Source organism: Phymastichus coffea, unplaced genomic scaffold (genome assembly GCF_024137745.1).
Source record: "Phymastichus coffea isolate CEN01 unplaced genomic scaffold, Cenicafe_Pcof_1.1 PCOF00096, whole genome shotgun sequence".
Classification (NCBI taxonomy): Eukaryota; Metazoa; Arthropoda; class Insecta; order Hymenoptera; family Eulophidae; genus Phymastichus; species Phymastichus coffea.
In genome coordinates this window covers 414,594-433,930 of record NW_026706907.1, presented here as the reverse complement: position 1 = coordinate 433,930, position 19,337 = coordinate 414,594, and the positions used below count along the sequence as shown (strand labels likewise).

General features: G+C 37.1%; 1 protein-coding gene across 8 annotated transcripts; it reads right to left on the bottom strand.

Annotated features, from left to right (window-relative positions):
* Positions 1–1,016: 1,016 nt before the first annotated feature.
* Positions 1,017–16,039, bottom strand: LOC131669694 (E3 ubiquitin-protein ligase HECTD1). 8 transcript variants are annotated; one of them, XM_058944763.1, is made up of 21 exons: positions 15,513–16,039; positions 15,086–15,394; positions 14,789–15,023; positions 13,827–14,167; positions 12,644–13,712; positions 11,997–12,107; positions 10,453–10,870; positions 9,734–9,772; positions 9,301–9,567; positions 8,634–9,205; positions 8,284–8,558; positions 7,265–8,204; positions 6,919–7,197; positions 6,606–6,849; positions 6,128–6,328; positions 5,502–5,917; positions 5,200–5,421; positions 4,860–5,110; positions 4,190–4,781; positions 3,043–4,115; positions 1,017–2,937 (listed from the first exon to the last, which is right to left on the bottom strand). In XM_058944763.1, the coding sequence occupies exons 2-21, from the start codon at positions 15,223–15,225 to the stop codon at positions 2,655–2,657; spliced, it is 7,968 nt and encodes a 2,655-aa protein (XP_058800746.1). In that variant the 5' UTR covers positions 15,226–15,394; positions 15,513–16,039; the 3' UTR covers positions 1,017–2,654. The 8 variants fall into 8 exon arrangements, with proteins under 8 accessions (XP_058800746.1, XP_058800747.1, XP_058800750.1 ...); XM_058944764.1 differs by having other exon boundaries at positions 15,086–15,390; XM_058944766.1 differs by having other exon boundaries at positions 1,018–2,937; positions 8,640–9,205.
* Positions 16,040–19,337: the final 3,298 nt, after the last annotated feature.

Here is a 19,337-nt window from a genome sequence, read left to right as displayed (position 1 = left end):
ACTGTAACATCAAACTGTAAACTTATATGTCTGAGCTTGTAGATGACTTTATCACTCATGGTATTAGCCGTTATGACTTTAAGCCGAGAAGACTGTGACGAACACAATTTTTTTATTCGAAACTGCCGAGTGTACTTTCTACAATAAAAAGCTCATCAGACGAAGCGCAGCAATGAAGTCGCTATAGAGATTCACTTTTTATCTGTAAAATCTTGCTACTATCGGATCGGTAAATCATCATGTTCAATTGATTTTTCAAATAAAGAGAGGTAAAAATGTTGCTGTGTATTATTTTCCTACATCGATCATCTTAACGTTGAATTTCATTGATCATAATGAAAACTCTGTGTATTGCATTCAATGCAAAATTATTCGCTATTATATGTAGCTTGTATACATACTCATAGACCGAACTGAAAAGGTCCAATTTTTAGACATTTATAGACCAACTCTTTTACTTTAGCTGCACGACTAATTGGTGATAGCGATAATACAAAAATTGTAATTTATGCTTACTAACTACATTTTTTAATGTACCCTACATGTAACAATAGAATAATTAAAAGTTGAGAAATATTTAAGAAGGAAAACAACAATATGTTGCCTCGACAATTTTGATTTCGAAATTGGCTGCGTTTAACATTTTTCATTAATTCAGTTATAAATATTGATATGAAATCCATTTTGTCTTCGTCAAACGATATTAATGTTACTAAAATATTCCCTTATTAAATGCCCTTGTTTTGAGCAACTACAGTACTGTTTAGTAGCGCAAGGGACACGTTTGCTTTAGCTAAGTTTTTATTTAACACTTCCATCATTGCACTCGTTGCCGCAAATAGTAAAAATAAAAAAAAATAAAAAAAAAACTAATAAAACAAATGAAATTTTATATGAGCAAAATTAGTGAATAAGTGTAAGATAATTAATACGAATAAACTTACATTATATCATGTCGAAGGCGAGGGTCAATAGTACTTTCGAGGAAAACTTCATATTTTATTGGTACTTCATGGGTAAATGGTTACAAGTAAATTTACCATTTTCGAGCTATGAAATTAATGTCAAGATATTGTCTGAAAAAATATAATAAAACTGCTATATATAAGACCTTGAAAGTTATTAAAAATTAAAATGTAATTAAGATAAATAATTACATTTAAACATTATACTAGTTTTCTGAGGGCGATATGCCCCTTGAAATCCTGGCCGTCTAAAGGTTAATTGTTTTCAAAGCTGCACAAAATGAAAGAAGTTATGAAATTAATTTCAGGCGGCACTTGACATCAAATCAATCTTGCATGTAGTGAAACTTTATGTTAGTTATCGTTTTAAATTATTGCGAACAATAACAAAAACATGATTACTTGTAATATATTTTGTTTTATTTTTTTCCCTAAAACTTGATACAGTAGAAACCAACCAGTATTTAAAATAGAATAATTTAATTTTACAAATAGTATCCTTTTAATCGAAATATATTAAATAAGAAACGCGGACGTTTTTATGTATATATGAATACGAACTAAGCTTAGCGCAGACAGTTCATAACTATTTTAAAAGATTATTTTTGCAGTATTGCTGGATTAGTATTGTGAAATCACGAGTTATTTAAGAAAAAAACAATATTTTTCTGTATCAAGCCCAGGAATTGTACTCAACTTTGTATATTTTTTGTTTTCGTTTAATTACGGGACAATGTAAACTCATGGTCCACACATAACTCGATAATATTTTTACGCTAACAAAAGTTAGTTTCTATATTTCTATTTCACTTTTTTTTCTTTGACTAAGGATGCATACTTACATGTAAACTACTTACAAAACTAACTTATCGTAACAATAAAAATAATAGTATTTTATCGATAACGTATATCCATTTACTCTTCACTTCTCTCCCCCCAAAAACTTGTTACAACAATATTAATAATGTAATAATAATTATATAATTATAATTTACACCATAGAAATAGCAACTATTTGTTATCGACGTTGTTAATATTCGCTCTATATCTCTCACACACTTTTTTAATAATTTGTTTTAAATCACACCGTATACAACACACCTTTTTAGAAGTGTTGATTATTTTTTTCTGCAAGTATATATACTTTTGTCTTTCCAATTTTATTTTTCAATTACATAATAATTCATCTACAAAGTTGAAAGAGTAGCAACTATTGATAACTACTCTTCAGTTTTCATTCATAAAGTTTCGCCGTTATATATTAATCAAAATTGTTTACCCCTCTGTACCTTCAATGAAAAATGTTGAGCCGCTCCAAAAAACTTGGTCTGGTAGTGCGTAAATTAAATCACAACTGACTTGCTGAATGTTCGAAAAATACGTAGCAAATTGTACGTAAAATCCTAATGTTAAAAGATAAGCCATAGTATTAGTTTCTTAGTGTTGAGAAGGATAGGGGAGTTGATGTCTTTTTTACTTTACAAAAATCGACTACAGTACGAGTCTTACAATCGCAAGCGTAGAAAAACCACCCGCAAAACTCGACGCACTCTATGTTCTTTCGTCCTCTCACTCATTCTTTCTCTCTATTTCTCATTCTCTCGCATTCTCTCTATCGCATTTAAAAACCTCGGCAATTGGCTACATCTATATTCTGATATACAAAAACAGGATGGCTTGTAAGGCCGTTCAATTAAGATGAAAACCTCGTTCTCGTGTTGCCGCGAGGAGTCGCTGTTTCAGGATCTCTTCAGTCGGATATTCAGGTAGTTTAAGATAATGTACGCAAGTGTTGACCGACGGATAGCCACCAGAACCAGCGTCTACCTTACGCACAACCGTGAGTCGTGGATGCAAGTTGCACAGACCACCTGGAGGTAGAGCCGAACAGCCTGTGGCGAATTGTAGGAAGGCTTTGCGCTCCGGTCCAGTGAGTGATAATAGGACATTGATGAATCGCTGAAAGCCAGGACTGAAAGAATTTTCGAATTATTATGTATTCAATTACGGTAAATTAAAAATTTTTTTCTACTATATCAGTTAAATTTCATATTAAGCAATGTACTGTAAAATTTACCTTTCACGAGTATATCCTAGTTTTGGTTCTGTATAATTGAGTAGATCCTCGCGGGTCCATTCGGGATTCTGCTCCCCACAAAGCATAGCCCTAATCTCCTCAGGACTGAAGGCATACAACTTTTCCATGGGGAAGACTTTTGAGAAACCAGATCTGAATGCCTCCATTTGTTTGGCGATACCCCGATCAAAACAATAGTTGAGCGTTAATTCAGTGTACTCCTTGGCATTGTCTATCGTCACAGGAATATCGACACCATTTTCTTTTAATTCAACATGCTCATAATGATAAACTTTTGAGCTTGGCGAGTAAGTCATGGACAACGCTAAATCTTCAATTGGCACCGAAGCTCCCGATGAATGCGAGATGTACAATGTTTCACCCATGAGACTATCTTCGGCGCATGAGGAATGACCTTCCGAGATAGCTCGTTCTCGTTTCGACACGAGACTCTGTATTTCTTTGAGGAACTCTCCACGTACTGGATCTACCAATACAAGATCATTAATATCCAAGATGCCATCGTACCAAGGTATAGGCTCCAAGTTCAATCCATCTCTGTTGTCATCGGTTTCTCCTTCTTCCGAGATGAAGCTGCTTGCCATACTAGACGACATACTTTCTTGTGTAGTTACGTTTGAGCTGGATAATCCAATCCTTTCGTTCACATTGTTAGTGATGTCACCACGGCACATGAGTTTTAAGAATGGCCTCGATAATGGCAGGTCAACCAGTCTATTGTCCTGCAGGACCTTGGCGAGGAACACGCCTAAGAACCAATAGTATCTGCACGATTTTTCACAGGCTTCTGAATTCTGAGGTAACGGTGCAGGAAATAATCCACTTGGCCGGGTCACATAGAAACCAGCTGAACGCATGCGCTCGTGGCTGACCACCTCAGATCGATTGTCACTTTCCAGATGAGGATCCTCGTCGTCACACAGCCATAAACCGAGATCCTTGCGCTGAAGCTCCGCTGCTACGAGAGCAAAGAACTCAAGGGTAGGACCTAATCCTGTACCCTCTTCACCGACGAATTCAACTTCTAAGATACTTTTGCGGTTTGCATGAATCTGAAAACAAGCAACGAAAGGTGATATTAAATACCATTTTGAATACTTTTATTATTTTTTGTTGTACTATTTACCTTCAAAACCTGTTCGGCCCAATCTAGAAGCTTGTCACCTCTTGGCACACTGACTCTTTCGTGCTTCAATCTTCCAACCCTGAACTCGTGTACGTCATCGCGTCTAGGACTCAATCCAGGTGCTCGCTGTCTCTCAAGAACAGCATCCCTTTGCGTTTGAAGCCAAACAATTGATCGCGAAGCTCCGAAAGCGGTGCAGCTGAAGTATAACCTGCGAGTTTCGAACGGCAAAAGGAAAGGACAGCTCCTTGCCAATTCTTCACACCAACTTGGTAGAGCTCCAGCTGCAAGTGCCAGAGGATCTTGAATTTGCTGAGAGATCTTGTTGGTGATTTTCTTGGAAGTGAAATCGTCCGGATGGACCCAACTGTGTTCTATCTCCTCGTCGTAACTTGTTTGCGATGTTCTACTATTGTTCAAACTATCTGTACCACCGGTCTTTGTACCCAATACATAGACATGACGAAGAAGCTGTAGTACATCTTCGACTGTACAGCCGTTTGAATTATGATTATTACAACGTGTCTGGAGATTAACAATCGGTGTTGCACGGCCTGATGATCCATCGTCTTTGGCTTCTTTGTAGATAATACTGTAACGTTAAATACGAAAAAAAGCTGTCATTCTTTTGTTACTGCTGCTGAAAACATTGTATAAAATTAAATCTTACGTGTAAATTGGTTCCCATATTCTTCTAAGTTTCTCCTGTTTGCTGCCCAACTCAGTCAGTTGCATTAGTTGTTGTACAGATTGGAAAATACTTGTATGAGCATCAGTTAAAGGAATCTCAACGTCGGGAACACCTGGTAGGCCTGGTCCTTTAAGAGAAAGTGAGAGTTTTGGCCCTGTACTAGCTGAAGTTGCAGCATTTGCAGGTAAACGAGGTTCATTGCCCGGTGGTGGAATTTCCAGATCTGTTGTCTGTTGATAAAAGAAATAAAGAGAAAAATATACATATTATTATTTATTCATAATAATTAACATACATTTTCTCAGAATATTTCGCTTACTTGATTGACATTTGTTCTACCAGGTCGTGGATCGAAAGCAGGAATCAAAGCAGAGAATTGGCGTTTCAGTACAAACTCATCATCCCAAGCTCGTTTCTTGGTGCTAGGAAGCGCTGCTTCTTCTTCCATAAATGCAGCGAGTAAGTTGCGACTAACCACCATGTCTTGATATTCACCTTCGTCTCCGCCTTCTTCTTCATTTTCTTCATCATCATCAACCTCCTTCAAAATTGAAACGAAAATTATCTAAAATTATTCATACTCGAAAATCAACGATCATTTTTAATTATTATTTAATTAACCTGCTCATCATTCTCATCGTTATCGTCTTCTTCCTCAGCTAAAACACCATCCTCATCATCTTCCAATTCGGTTAAAAGCGTCGGTCCACCACCACCTCGAACACCACCCACACCCGAAGCAGCAACTTCGCCGCAAGCTTCGAGAAATTCTTCCAAACTAACTAATTCGCTGTCACTACTTGTACTTGTTAGCGACATGGTGAGCGCTTGACCAAGACCACTGCTACCAGAGCAAGTGGTTGTACCAGGAATCTGACTGCTGCTGGTTAAACTAGGATAGGACTGCGCGGTACCAAGAAGGCCACCTGGGAAATTAGAACTCAGCGCAAGACGAACGAGGCTGGATACTGGATTCGAGCCTCGAGAATTCGAACCGGAGTTAGTGTTCGAAGAAATATGCTGACTTGTTCCTGGACCTACAATTTCGATGTAATAATTATTGTTATTATTACTGTCATCATATTATTTTAAAGAAACAGTAATTTATCCGTGGTTCAAATCCTATATCAATGATATGAAACCGACTCCAAAAAAAGTTAACTTACAAACTACCAAAAAACCATCGATTCTGAGAGTAACACTACAAGAACTAAAGAAGAAAAAAAGGAACTCCAAATTTTACGCACCAAGGTTCCTTCTGCGCGCCATAGCAGCGAAAGTTTCGAGTAGGCCAGATGCCGCAACAGGCTCAAGTGTGTTGTTAGAAGCATCACTACAAGCAAGATTTGGCACAGACACGGACATAGGATTGGTGGTGACAACAGTCGGGGCAGCTGAACTCGATGAACCAGAAGCATCCTTATCTCTTGGACAGCAATCTATTGAGCCTGGTGAATGTTATTATATGAGTGTGAGGCGTGCATTTTGATGCGATTTATTAAAGTGAATCACACGTGATCGATGGTGCAGAGTGTACATGTGCTTATATTTCAGTACATCCCCCAAAAAATGTTTTTTATTTTACAATTCCCCGCAACTACATAAGTAAAAATGATTTTTAAATTAATTTTCGTAATATACATTGTGATTCGCAAACAATACCTACACCCACCCGTAAAATATCACCTTTGTTAGCCTATGATTACCACTAAATAAAAAACTCACCATCAGCAGCACCAGCAGCTGCAGCAACGGTAGCAGCAGCAGCAGCAGCAGCAGCGTGACTTCGTGGCGCAGGTCTTATGCGCATTGAACCGTCGTCTGGTTCACCCGAAACATTAATACGTACGGGTACAAGACCAAGCAACTCGCTGCTTAGGAAACTGTTAGTGTTGTTGCGCAAACGATCAGCTCCTTCGCGCATACGATCGAGCACTTCGGCTTCGAGACTTAAGAAACCACTTGTAGGCTAAATTACAAGTAAAAATATAAATGTAACCAAACTGCATTAGTAAATATTGAAAATACTAATACATACCTTATTTCCGCGTAGAGATGACAGTAAAGGTTTTGAGCTGTTGGAAGTTCTGTTACTATTTCCATTAGTCGAAGCAGTAGTGGATGAACATTCGCTATTAAAAGCCAAACTTTCAACGATCGTAGCCAAATCGCTAGTAACAGCAGCAGTATCAGGTCTTGGATGAAGCACAACTGAGAGTTCGCCAGACGAGTTGACGCCGCTTTCACCGGTGACTGATACCACAGCTTCGGCACAGGTAACTGACAGGACACTTTCAGCTATCGACTCTGCTGCTTGCTACAAATTCAAGCATAATTTGTTAACCTTTAGCTCGTGTGTTATACTGGGCTTATTCAAAACTTACCTTTGCCGCGAGATTGTCAGCACTAGCCGCCTGATCAGACAATGCAACCGAACATCTAATACTAGGATCAGTGCAGTAATCTGGAAGACTCGGTGTGCTGTTAGATTTGCGACCGGTTAGCACGCCATTTCCATTCTTCGATTTAGAAGCATCGCTGGATTCAATGCTATTACTTCCACCGGTAGAGACCAATCTCAAGTCATACTTCCCTTCGGCACCCATGCGATATGAGTTTGAGCATCCATTGTCCCAAGTCACATCGATCCATCCATTATGCAACTCTCCGGTAACAGTACCCTCACCAGGCGGTATACCATCTTGATCTCTCCACTTCCAGTCCAAACCACGAGCAACTCTCGCTCCAGCGACTAAATGTCGCAATACTTGCGATCTAATCAATCGTCTCTGTCTTCTCACGCAAGCTTCAGCTTCTTTGGCAGCTCTACCGAGATCTTCACAAACTCCCATCACTTCGCCGTAAACTTCGAAACCCGAAACCGATAGGTAATGTGTTTGTCCTGATGCATTCTTTCCAGTCTGCTGTAATCTCAAATGCCTCCATCCTTGGGCATCTTCGCATGTTGTTGGTGGCTCGAATGTCCACGTAAAAGTACTTCCGGGTTCGTTTAGTGAACAATCGTCAACGTGGGTGTACAGAGTTGTCCAATTGGCACCGTCTCTTGATGCTTGAAGCATCCAATTTCTCAAGGCACTCTTGCCGTAACCGCGAGCGTGGCGGAGAGTGTAGGCCGTTGGTATAATCCACACACCAAGATCGACGGAAAACCACGCGCGTTTATCATCGTTCGTATGACAATTCATTGCCGATGCGTCGCGACTCAATATATCTTCCAGGTGACCATATGGCAAGTTACGGCCGTCACTTGATGTTACCACTACGAGACCGTATTGTGCAGGATTTACCCATTCTGGGCTAGTTCTAAAGAAAAGATAATTATATTAAGTTACTTCTTTAAAATCTTCAAGATGACTAATTATGGAAATAATTCATTACATACTTGGCATTCGTTCCTATCCAAAAGATCAAACCGTTCTCATCAAAATCGTGTTGATATTTGAAACTTATTTTGTTGCCATCTTTCAGTTTCTTCACGAAGCTAAAGGTTGTTCTATCATGATCGTGCCATTGCTTTGCAACCATCTTCAACAGATGGTTTTCTAGTTGCTGGACAGTGCTTAAAGGCTCCATTTTTAAATTTCTACCTGTTCGATCAATTAACGCACTCTCACCAGAAGCTTTTTCTAATCTAAACCTTAGTCGCCTTGTTAAGATCTATAAGAAAACATTTAAATTAATGATTATTTGTTACAATTTTATAATAAACTGACATCTAAAAATCTTTCTAACATTCACCTGCAATCCATATCCAGAACCAGGTGTATCGTAAAGATAAACCGGCAGTTTCTCAATGGACTCTAACACTGAGATAAGTTTTTGCACTAAAACTTTTGCAAAATTATCACCTTTGGCATTGTCTTTCGACTGAAAGCAACTCTTAAACACAGCAATTCTCTGCAACCTCAACTTGTTCATTCTGGGTGACAATTGTTGAGCACTAGTATGCGATGGTGCAGCCAATAACGCGAGTAATGCTTGTATCAATCCACTAGAGTGTAACTCGTATGCTGATACTTTTCCTTCTTCGTTTAACAACATTTTCAACTCGTCCAATGCATTCTGTAACATCGTACGCCATTCGCGACTACTTGGTTGTTGTTGTTGACGCATACAAGCTTTCTCGACTTGTGTAACTATTGCTGCAAGTTTAGCTACGACACCGCGTGGTTTAGCTTGAGCTGCCTTAAAGTACAATTCGTAGATCTCTTGCGCTTGACTACGAACTTTTTGCTTGATCGCCTCGATTTTTGAACGTAAACGCTTGCCGCGTTTACCTGCCCAGCCAGCTGCAAATTCGGGACCTAAAATAAAATAATAAAGTATTTTTTATTGCGTCATTTGCCGGAAGTAATGTATTTATAAGAAAGAAAACCACGAGCTCGCAAAAATAACTTACCTAAACTAGTCTCTGCGGTAAAAGAATGCTTAGTACCCCTGTTGGATTCAAAAATGAAACCAGGCAAATCTTCCCGAAGAATAGTCGCCTGTTGTTGTCCATCACTATTGTGAATAATCAATTCGCTTTCCTTTTTACTCGACAGCGCCCAATTACCAATAACCAGCCTCGTAGCTCCAGGTCTCGACAGAATCGGTTGGCTTTCCGAATTAGGCTTCACTTGACTTCTAGCACGCTGCAACTTCTCCAGAAACTCGCCACGATTTTCTGAAACATGAGAATCTAGGTTAAAACCCTCTCGTTCTTGAATCACCAAAATCTTTGGTACCCGTAATTTCTTCATTTTTGCTTGGCAATGATAATGATGATAGTGTTGATTAATTCGTGTATTACGTAACTGTGTGTTTTTTATAAGCGGCAATAGTATACCTACCTTCAGTAGTTAGAGACTCGGTGTTCCTCCCTCCCTTTCCTGCAGACAGTCGACAAAACACATACATGTTACTTTATTTTTTTTCTCCTCCTACGAGCTTCCATGTTTTTTAAAATTTAAATTTTTTAAACACATTCGACGACTTTGTCACCGACGTATAAGTGATCGGTTGAGAGAGGACAAGAGAGAGAGGATTTCTTTTTGTTTTATTTTAATTATGCAACTGAGATTTTTTTATGCACGAGCAAGACCAACTTTTTAATTTGATATCTTCAAAACTGATAAAAAAGATGCAGATTTGTGAAAACGCTGCATCTTTTTTTCATTGTTACGTATCTACTGCACAATTGCTTGAATGAAATCATGCTTGATTTAATTACGTATTTAAATCTATTCCAGCATTGAAGTGATATAATGAAATCGAAGCGGTAGGAATTTCTTTTTGTTCTAATGATTTCTCAATTCTATATACAATTACTAAAGCGCATGTTTTTAATATTTAATATGATAATTTCAAATGCAAATTGTTCGTTCGATCATAATGAACAATCAATAAACAACTTGGATTATTAATCTAATATTTTTTACTATGAAAATCATGAATACACTCAAATGTTGTAAAAACAAATATTTATCAAACTAAAATCCGCAGACCAATCAGACACCCATTTGACAAAATAAAAGACAATGAAATAAAGAAAATTTTGAAACGCCACTACTACCTGTAGTATCGGTGCCACCTTCGGGACTGCCGCTGGAGTACATAGTCGCAAGTTTGCCATCCAAGATAAATCGAAACCATCCGTTGCTTCCATTTGATAACTCCAATGCCGCGGCATCAGACCAGACATATAAGCAATCTCTACCACGACAAATACACCAATCTCTCCAGTGATAAGCTTTGCCGATGAGTAATTCCTTGGCATCTTCGAGTTTTTGCTCTTCATGTCCTGCGGCAACAGCTGCTGCAGCCGTTGGTTCAAGCTCCGGCTCTGGTGGCGTTTCTTGAGAGCCAGCCAACTGACCTACCTTTGAGAAAACTCCCAAACGTGCAAAATGTTCCAGGAATTCATCTTTGCCTTTGATCATCAAGTCTTGAATCATCTGTAGTACTACTAAGTGACCATCCTCGTCTTCCTATTTAATGGAAATTTAAAAAAGGTCAATTTCTTTTCTTTTTATAAGATGTTGTTGTTGGAATTAAAGGACGTGAAAAAAATATTGTATATGAGAGAGAGAGAGAGAGAGAGAGACAGAGAGACAGAGAGAGAGAGAGCGAGAGAGAGAGGGAGAGCGAGAGAGAGAGAGGGAGAGCGAGAGAGAGAGGGAGAGCGAGAGAGAGAGAGGGAGAGCGAGAGAGAGAGAGTGAGAGCGAGAGAGAGAGCGAGAGAGAGAGAGAGAGACTAGTAGATAAATGGCTTTTGGGAGTGCATGATCCAGTTTCACATTTCTCTATCGTTTTTCTTTCCGAGCTAGTGATGTCTATATAATGGAGTGACGTAATTTTAGGTTGATTTTCTTTTTGAGTTTCATGACCCAAAACTGACTTTTCTCCCCTCGAAAAAAGAAGAAAATAGTTACAAGTAGCTTTGCTCATTGAATATCAATTTGAAAAGCGAAGTATGAATAATTAACTATCTCTTTTTGTTATAAAATATATTTATAATTGTATAAAATACTCGATCAATAATATCGATAACAAAAAGAATTAAAAACCGAAAGGCCAATTTTTTATTTTCACTCGTTAGCTGATATATAAACAAGAAAATTACAAAGTTACAGAATTCAAAATATTAACAAATTCTGTAAAACTGGTTCAAGCATATCCATCATGTAAAATGTACAATGTAAGTAACACTTGATAAATCGTAATGTCGGCAGTCGACCCTTCAATCTATCAGTAGGTCAATGGGCATAAAAAATGGTAAATGGTTTATCGTTTTTATCGGCGATATCGTAACAAACAAATAAAAATTTGAAACACATGGAATCGCATGGAACAGTTCGTCAACAACTCAACAAATAAAACAAAATGCCAAACAAATACAAAACGTGTCTTTGGTTAGCTCAGAACAATTAAAAGTAAATAGAATTTCCAATGAGCTTTTTTATTACTCTCCTTAATGAATCGAAAAAGCATGACGAGGTCTGTTCGAGTTAGCTCGGTGTTAAGAGATAAATGTGAATATTAAACAAAGAGCCACAAAAAAAAATATATTAAACAAAAGATTGTAATTCGATTTTTTTCTGGGACGGACGTTACCGTCTTGACGAGAATGTAGAACTGGCTAAGCTTGCGCGGCATTTTCGGCCCGATTAATGTGTCGGGAAGTGGCGGCGCCGGTGGGCAACTCTTACTATAATCGAACTCGTCCTGCCGACAATTCATCTTCAATTCAACACTTTCCTCGTAATCTTAAGACAACTTTTAGAGAAACTCGGTCAGTGACTGCAGATTTTCGGCTTTGTTCTTTTCTAATTACTTTAATTGGGTCGGAATGATCATTTAAGAACTTGCACAAGATTTTAGAAAATATTAACATGCGAAATATTGCAATAATGTATATGAAATTTAAAATAACTTGTTTATGACTTTCAATAAAACTCTGCATTAAGATTCAATTAGAAGTTTATCGTCTTATACTTCTTGACAATTGTTTCAATCAATTTAGTTGTCATCTACATAGCATCAATTCTAATTATAAAAAGATTTAAACATCGTTTCATATAACATGGTAATAATTGGAAAATTTCTACCATAAAAATATTTTTCAAGATCATGAAAAAATCATTGTTCACAATTCTAACCTGCTTTTATAACCACTATTTATTTCTTTATAGAACAAAGCATAAAAATCAACAAATCCCCGAGAACCTCTGAACCACGGAAACAATCGATATACCACCTACCTCGTTGTCAAGCACATTGGCGATGACTTCAACGAGCATAGCTCCATATCCATTAGTTTTATCAGCTCCACAGGTTTCAACGAGAAGATCTGGCTGTATGTAATGAACCATCTTGCGAATAAGACTAAGACTTGCTTTTCTCACGCTAGGCAACATGGTTGACTGGAAAGTCTGACAGAACACCGGCAAAAGTCTTTTAAGATATACAGGTGCCATCTCCGGATCACCTTTGGGTTCGGTGAACTCTTTGATGTCATTCTCGAGTTTGCGGTCATCGTGTCCTGGTGGCGGTAGCATCCATTCTCCCGGAGATTGCAATATAGCTGCGACCTCGCGATGACCTTCGTCTACGCGTTCTCTGGCTTTGTCTAGTGGTGTTTTACCATCTTCGTCGCGCAGATCAGGATTAGCGCCATATCTTAATAGAACCTTGGCAATGGCCGGTCTGCCAAAACAAGCGGCATAATGAAGACTGGATGAGCGTTGACCTTTATTGACATCAGCTCCTTTTGCGCAGAGGTACTCAACCATCTCTTGGGTACCGAATGCCGAGGCCCAGTTAAGCAATGTCTGACCCACGTCATCCATGAAATTGACCTCAATGCCACCAGATTCGATGGCATCGATGAGTGCGTCCGTGTCCTTTGATCTTATGCAATCGATCAGCTGTCGGTGCGTTTTCTCTCCTGCACTGTCCAACCTTCTTAACCGCGGTAACAGAGGTCCGGAAGAGCAACTACTAGTGTTAGCACGACCCAAAGCTGAACGACCTTCAAATAGAAGAACTAACAATAGATCGACGAGACGCATCGAGTCAAGGGCACAACGTTCGTCGCCCTTCAACGCCTTCTCGATTGCATCCGGTAATTCAGAGCGTAGGAGGTCATGCGTGATCGAAGCGGAGCCTCGGCAAAGAGTTGACAAGAGACTAATGATAGTTGAAACAGAGGCACAAGATTTGGCTTCAGGTGCTGGAATATTCGTTGCTGTGACGCTTGGTGTCGATGGTGCTTTTGTGTTGCCTGGTGTTGTGCTTACTGACGAAGCTGGTCCGGCAGCATTGGATAGTCTGTAGAAAAATTAAAAATAAAACATTAATTTTTTCTAATAAAGTTGAACAATAATCTGTTTTATATGAAAATCTCTCTATATGTTTATTATTTAAGATAAAGTTATACAATACCTATACAGAAGCTCTGAAACCAAACCATTGCTCGCCAGAGGAGCAGGATCAGTACCTCTTCTTGAGAATCTATCAGCTAATGATGCAAAACACCTCAAAGCTCCATCGGCAACGTGAGCATCTTCATGACGTAGTAAAGTTGAAAGAGCTTCCACACAGTCAGGTAATGTTTTATCTTGAGGTTCGACTTTGCCACAAAGACGTGAAACTACAGCCATAGCCGAATGCAATGTATCACGGTGCACTTGTGCTCCATGTTCTCGGATGAAGGATAACGCACAGGACAATCCACCTGCTTCGAAAACTGCCCCGGCTTCTCGAGCGCAGACCAGTTCTAAAACCTGCAAAATAAAATTTAGCATTTACATGAGTTTGGATTTTTTTATTGATGGTTTTATCCTAAATAAAAAACTATTCAAAAAATAATTATATAATGTATCAATTTAATGTTTGTAATTCCTTGTTTTGTTAACGCAAATTCTAAAATCATACTTATTCAAAGTTATTATTCGTAAAATTACATTGGTAATAACAATTTTATTATTTAAACATAAATGTAGTACAAAGATAACTTTTTATCACAATGAAATATATGCTCTATTTTACATTAACATGCTGAATTTTAAATAAGCTTTAAATTGACTTCATATTGTGCAATAATAAAATTTGTTACGACAGGAACGAGAAAGGTACGGAAGCACTTAAGAATTGATAATAAGAAAATATATCAATTGCTTATCTAAATTCAGAACACAAATAATAATAAATTTATTTATTTTTAATTGCAAAAACTTAAGCAGAATACAAAAATAAGAAAAACTGTTAATACTTTATGATTAATTTCATAAATCATATCCCCACTCTTATCTTCAAAAATATGACAATACCACTCACTTAAATTAGTTGAAAGAGTTAAAACAAATGTCTAATCTCTATCAGATAACCTAATAACACACATATACCTTTATGCACTGTTCGGCTAGATCACGGCTTGCTCTTGACCCAAGTCCGGCACAGGAAAGACGACTGCAAATAGCCTTAATAGCACCTTCCATAGCTACCACACGTCTTGTACACTCAGCTGAGACATCCAAGTAGTAAGTGATAGCTCTAGCTGTAACTTCCAGTACACTATCAGGAGCCAACTCATCCAAGAATATACGACACAATGCTGGCAAGAATGTTCTTGGTGGACAGCTACAGGAATAGAACAAATATTTATTCAATTTCTGAAGTACAATAATAATGGTCTAACTTACCTTTCAAAACAACGATCAACATTATCAGACATGAGGAGCAGCATACAAAGCTGTTCCAAAGCGATGAGCTGCATGTCTCTTTCATCACCTTGACCCATGCTCAGCCATTCAAGCAGGGTCTCTGGATCAACTTCAGCCATCTTTACCAGTTAATCCGTTGATTACCATATACAGTTGAATAAACTCTTTCCTCTCTTCTAGTATTCCTTCCTCTTTCTCTTCCTGATAAAGTTTCACTTGGCAACTGGTAGATACATTGGTTTTTCAGGACAAAGCAGACTCAGCAACGCGACTTTGTAAAAGTACTATCTGTCGCAATGGCAAAAAAGCGATTAAACGCATTTGAATAACTTGTCCGTTAATCGATCTGTATCACGAGAGAGAAAGCGAAAAAGTTACGAATAACCTTTCGACTACGTTAACATACCCCATGTATCAGCTCTCCTTTGCAAGGGCCATCATCCTCCATGTATCTCCTTTGTTTCAGTCTTATGCGAGGTACTTTTCTCCCACCGTCAGAGCATTTCCATTTTTATTTTTGCGCTCTGCTGTGCCTCGGATTGTTGCTTGCTGGCACTCGTTCACACTCTATATCGTGTAACAAGTCTCACAATGGACGACTAACACGACGATGGTGGGGCACAAAGCGAGATTTTGTCTTTCTCGTATACGTTAAACTCCACAATGATAATGTTTAAACACGAGAGAATTTGTTATGACTATCCCACGAAGATATTGTTTTTATTATGATATAATGCGTGTCTTCGCTGGTGTGAGTGAAGAACACTGCGTGGGCGACGAGTAGAGATGCGACGAGTTGTAACTCGTCCGTCCTCTTGCGAGTCACGAAATCTCTGACTATACCTATCGCTGCTGTGCTTGCAATTAATCAGGGGAACGTCTATCACTATACATACTGTGCCACTATATAGACGTATAGACCAGTTAGTAGTCACCAGCGAACAGCAATGCATAGACGCTAGATAGAAATGAGTACAGGCAGATTGCTAAAGGTATAGTGTCTCGTAGCCAACTTTTGGGGTGCACCTAGCGGCCACGGCTTGAACCATGACTAGCTAAAAAGAAAGTGAGGGAAAGTAGATTCTTGTCTCGAATGGAATTATTACGAGCGAAGCGAGGGTTATTATACCTTTATTATAATACAATCTTAATCCTCAATAATTAAATGCTGTAAATCACTTCCAGTGAAGGTCACAAATTCTGATCGACTTATTTTTCTTCAAGTTGCTAACTACCCCATTAAATAAATTAAACCTCATCAAGTTTACATTTAAAAGAACCTTAATGACTATAGACTAGATTACTATATAGTTTTCGAGTTTCTATATAACTACCTATAATGTAAAGGTACCTAAATAACTGTAGACTAGATGATTATAGTTTTGACAGATTTTCAATGCATATTCATATGTTACTTAGAAGCAAATTCATCATTCGACTGAGTGTCTTCTTTCAGTTCACTTACATCTTGTATGTGCCATCGAGATATATAATATCAGTGAAAAATTCAAGTGCATTATATAATTAATATGGTTTTCCAATTGTACTGTAAAAATTTCTTTTAAAAACATAAAAAACGTTGTGGTAATTTTAAATATCCATCGAGCTATATGTGAAGCTTTTTTTGCTTTTATAAAAGAAAATGATTTTTTGTGTAAAACATGTAGATTGTTATGAAATAAAATCATTCATGAACGTAATGAATTGAAAAATGTGGGTAAATTTCCGATGTTAATTGATGATTATGTAGTTAAAATACGCTAAGAACAGGGCAATAAAAATTTTAACAAAGCTATTTATTCTCAATATAGTCAAGATAAACATGCTACGGAAGTTGATAATAGCTAGAACATCAATTAGAAAATTGTAAAATCGAAAATATTAAAAATGAGTTTAGTGATGACGAATTTTGTGATACTTCAAATGAAAAACAATAACATGCAAAAGCCGTTTATCGCGTAAAAATCTTCAGAAAGATGTCGAATTGCAATTAAATGAATGTGAACTAAAATAAGATGTCTTCGAATCCGTTAATTTTTGACTAAATAAACTACAGATAGGTACAATAAATTAATAATTACAGCGTAGTCGAGGATTCTTTGTTGCTATAGGCCCCGGGGGCCTATTCTGAAAAAAAATTTTAGCACGGGGCCTATTCTGAAAAAAAATTTTAGCACATGTCATAAGCATTTATCACATCTAAAGTGATTAATTCTGTGGTAAACTGAAGTGACAAACTGATTTACCACAAAATTTTTTTTCAGAATAGGCCCCCCGGTCCCATAGCTACGTATGAATGCGGACGGATACGGACGTGAATCGCAACTCTAGTATCATCACTAAAAATATCTAGTTCGATTATTTAGTACCAACACTACCGGTAGTGAGCAAAAGTAACTGTTGTTTAAAACTGTAGCGCCGAACATACCACATTTAATGTAACGCCTATTTAACCTTTACATTATTGCAGTCTATAAGATGGCAAATGATAGAGAATTGATAGACTTTCAACTACAATTAGTGGAATTAGGCCTTAATTTTATGGAAGTACTTAAATATATGAGAAGAAGAAGAAAATATATATAAATGATATGTATTAATCATCCCAAAAACTTTTTTTACATTAGCATACTCATCAATACGCAATATTCATGAAAATTTGAAAAGTAAATTGTAGACCTGACATTTGAACATTAAATGTGGTACGTTCGGCACTACAGTTTTAAACAACAATCACTTTTACTCACTACCGGTAGTGTTGGTACTAAATAATCGAACTAGATATTTTTAGTGATGTTACTACAGTTGCGATTCGCGTCCGTATCCGTCCGCATCCGTACGTTACCTATGGGACCGGGGTCTTAATACTCCTTGTGTTGCATCTAATGTTTGCTTGATTAATTTTAAAACGGATTCTTAAAGAAAAAATGTCAAGGAATTCAATAAAAAAAGAATTTTTGAAATAAAAATAACACTCTTTGAGATATGGCCAATTGTTTAAAAAAATGTTAATAACTTTTGGAAAAATTAATCTTAAAGTATTGTTCGCTTAATATCTTCAAAGTACACCCTTTTACGCGTAATTAAAAAAAAATTCGCTACAATAACCTAAATGGTTGTGAAGATATAAATTTTTGTAAATTTTTCGTTAAAAATTTTCAATTGTTTATAACTCTTGATATAATTATTATAATGATCTAATAATCCATACTGAATTAAACTACCATATAGGCAATATTTAGACTAAGTTTCAGAAAATCTGAAACCTACCCCTGGAAAGCTGATCGTCATAATCTGGAATGTGCCCCTTCCACCTTATCAACTTTTTCGACCCTCCGTGCGGAAAGCACATACTTTCCACATGTATGGCCAAAAACGTGCATTTTAAATTAGTACATTACGATATAAATGCGGGAATAGTACATTACGATACAAGTGCGAGAAAGTAGATTCTTGTCTCGTGTAGTATTATTACGCCTGAGCGAAGCGAGGGTGGACAGGCACACAAGATTTGTAGAGATTATGTCTAAATTTATTCTAGCCTTGTGTCAAACGTTCAAAGTTTTGTTCTAAATTATTAATCATAATATAGTTCATAGTAAACATGATTGCTGTTTTTGTTTAGCATGTAAAAATGGTAAGCATAATTGCTTTTTCACACTGGCATTGTTAGAAAGGTATTATCTATGTTAAAATAGTTTGAAAATGCTGAGATTATGTTATCTATTGATCTTTCGGGTGCATGTATCGTTGTAATGAGAAATAATATTTATTTCTATTGGAGTATGGGTTTTAAATAGGGTACACAAGTACAGGAAATAACCTATGATATTTTAATATATCTTCCGCTTTTATTAGCTCTCTTAGTGGATCAGTGATTTTTTTTATAACTGCGCGTCTGCGCAACGCTAATCTTTTATTTTACAAACAAATCATCAATTAACTTAATTTTAATTAAAGTTCTTTTCCAATAATTTCTTTAAAATAATTGGTTTATAATATTTTGATTGGATAGAAAAATTGCATGTGCTAACGATTCATCACATTCATTTCTATAAAAACCGAATGAAAACACTATACGCATGCAAATTTAATTTCTATTGATCTGGGAGTGTTCAACTTTTGGCATTTTTATTAACGAAATCTTAATTACGCAAAAGTACTAATGAGTTTTGCTATTCTTGTCAATCACGCGCAGTTTTTCTATAATTTTTCCACATCAATTTGCGTT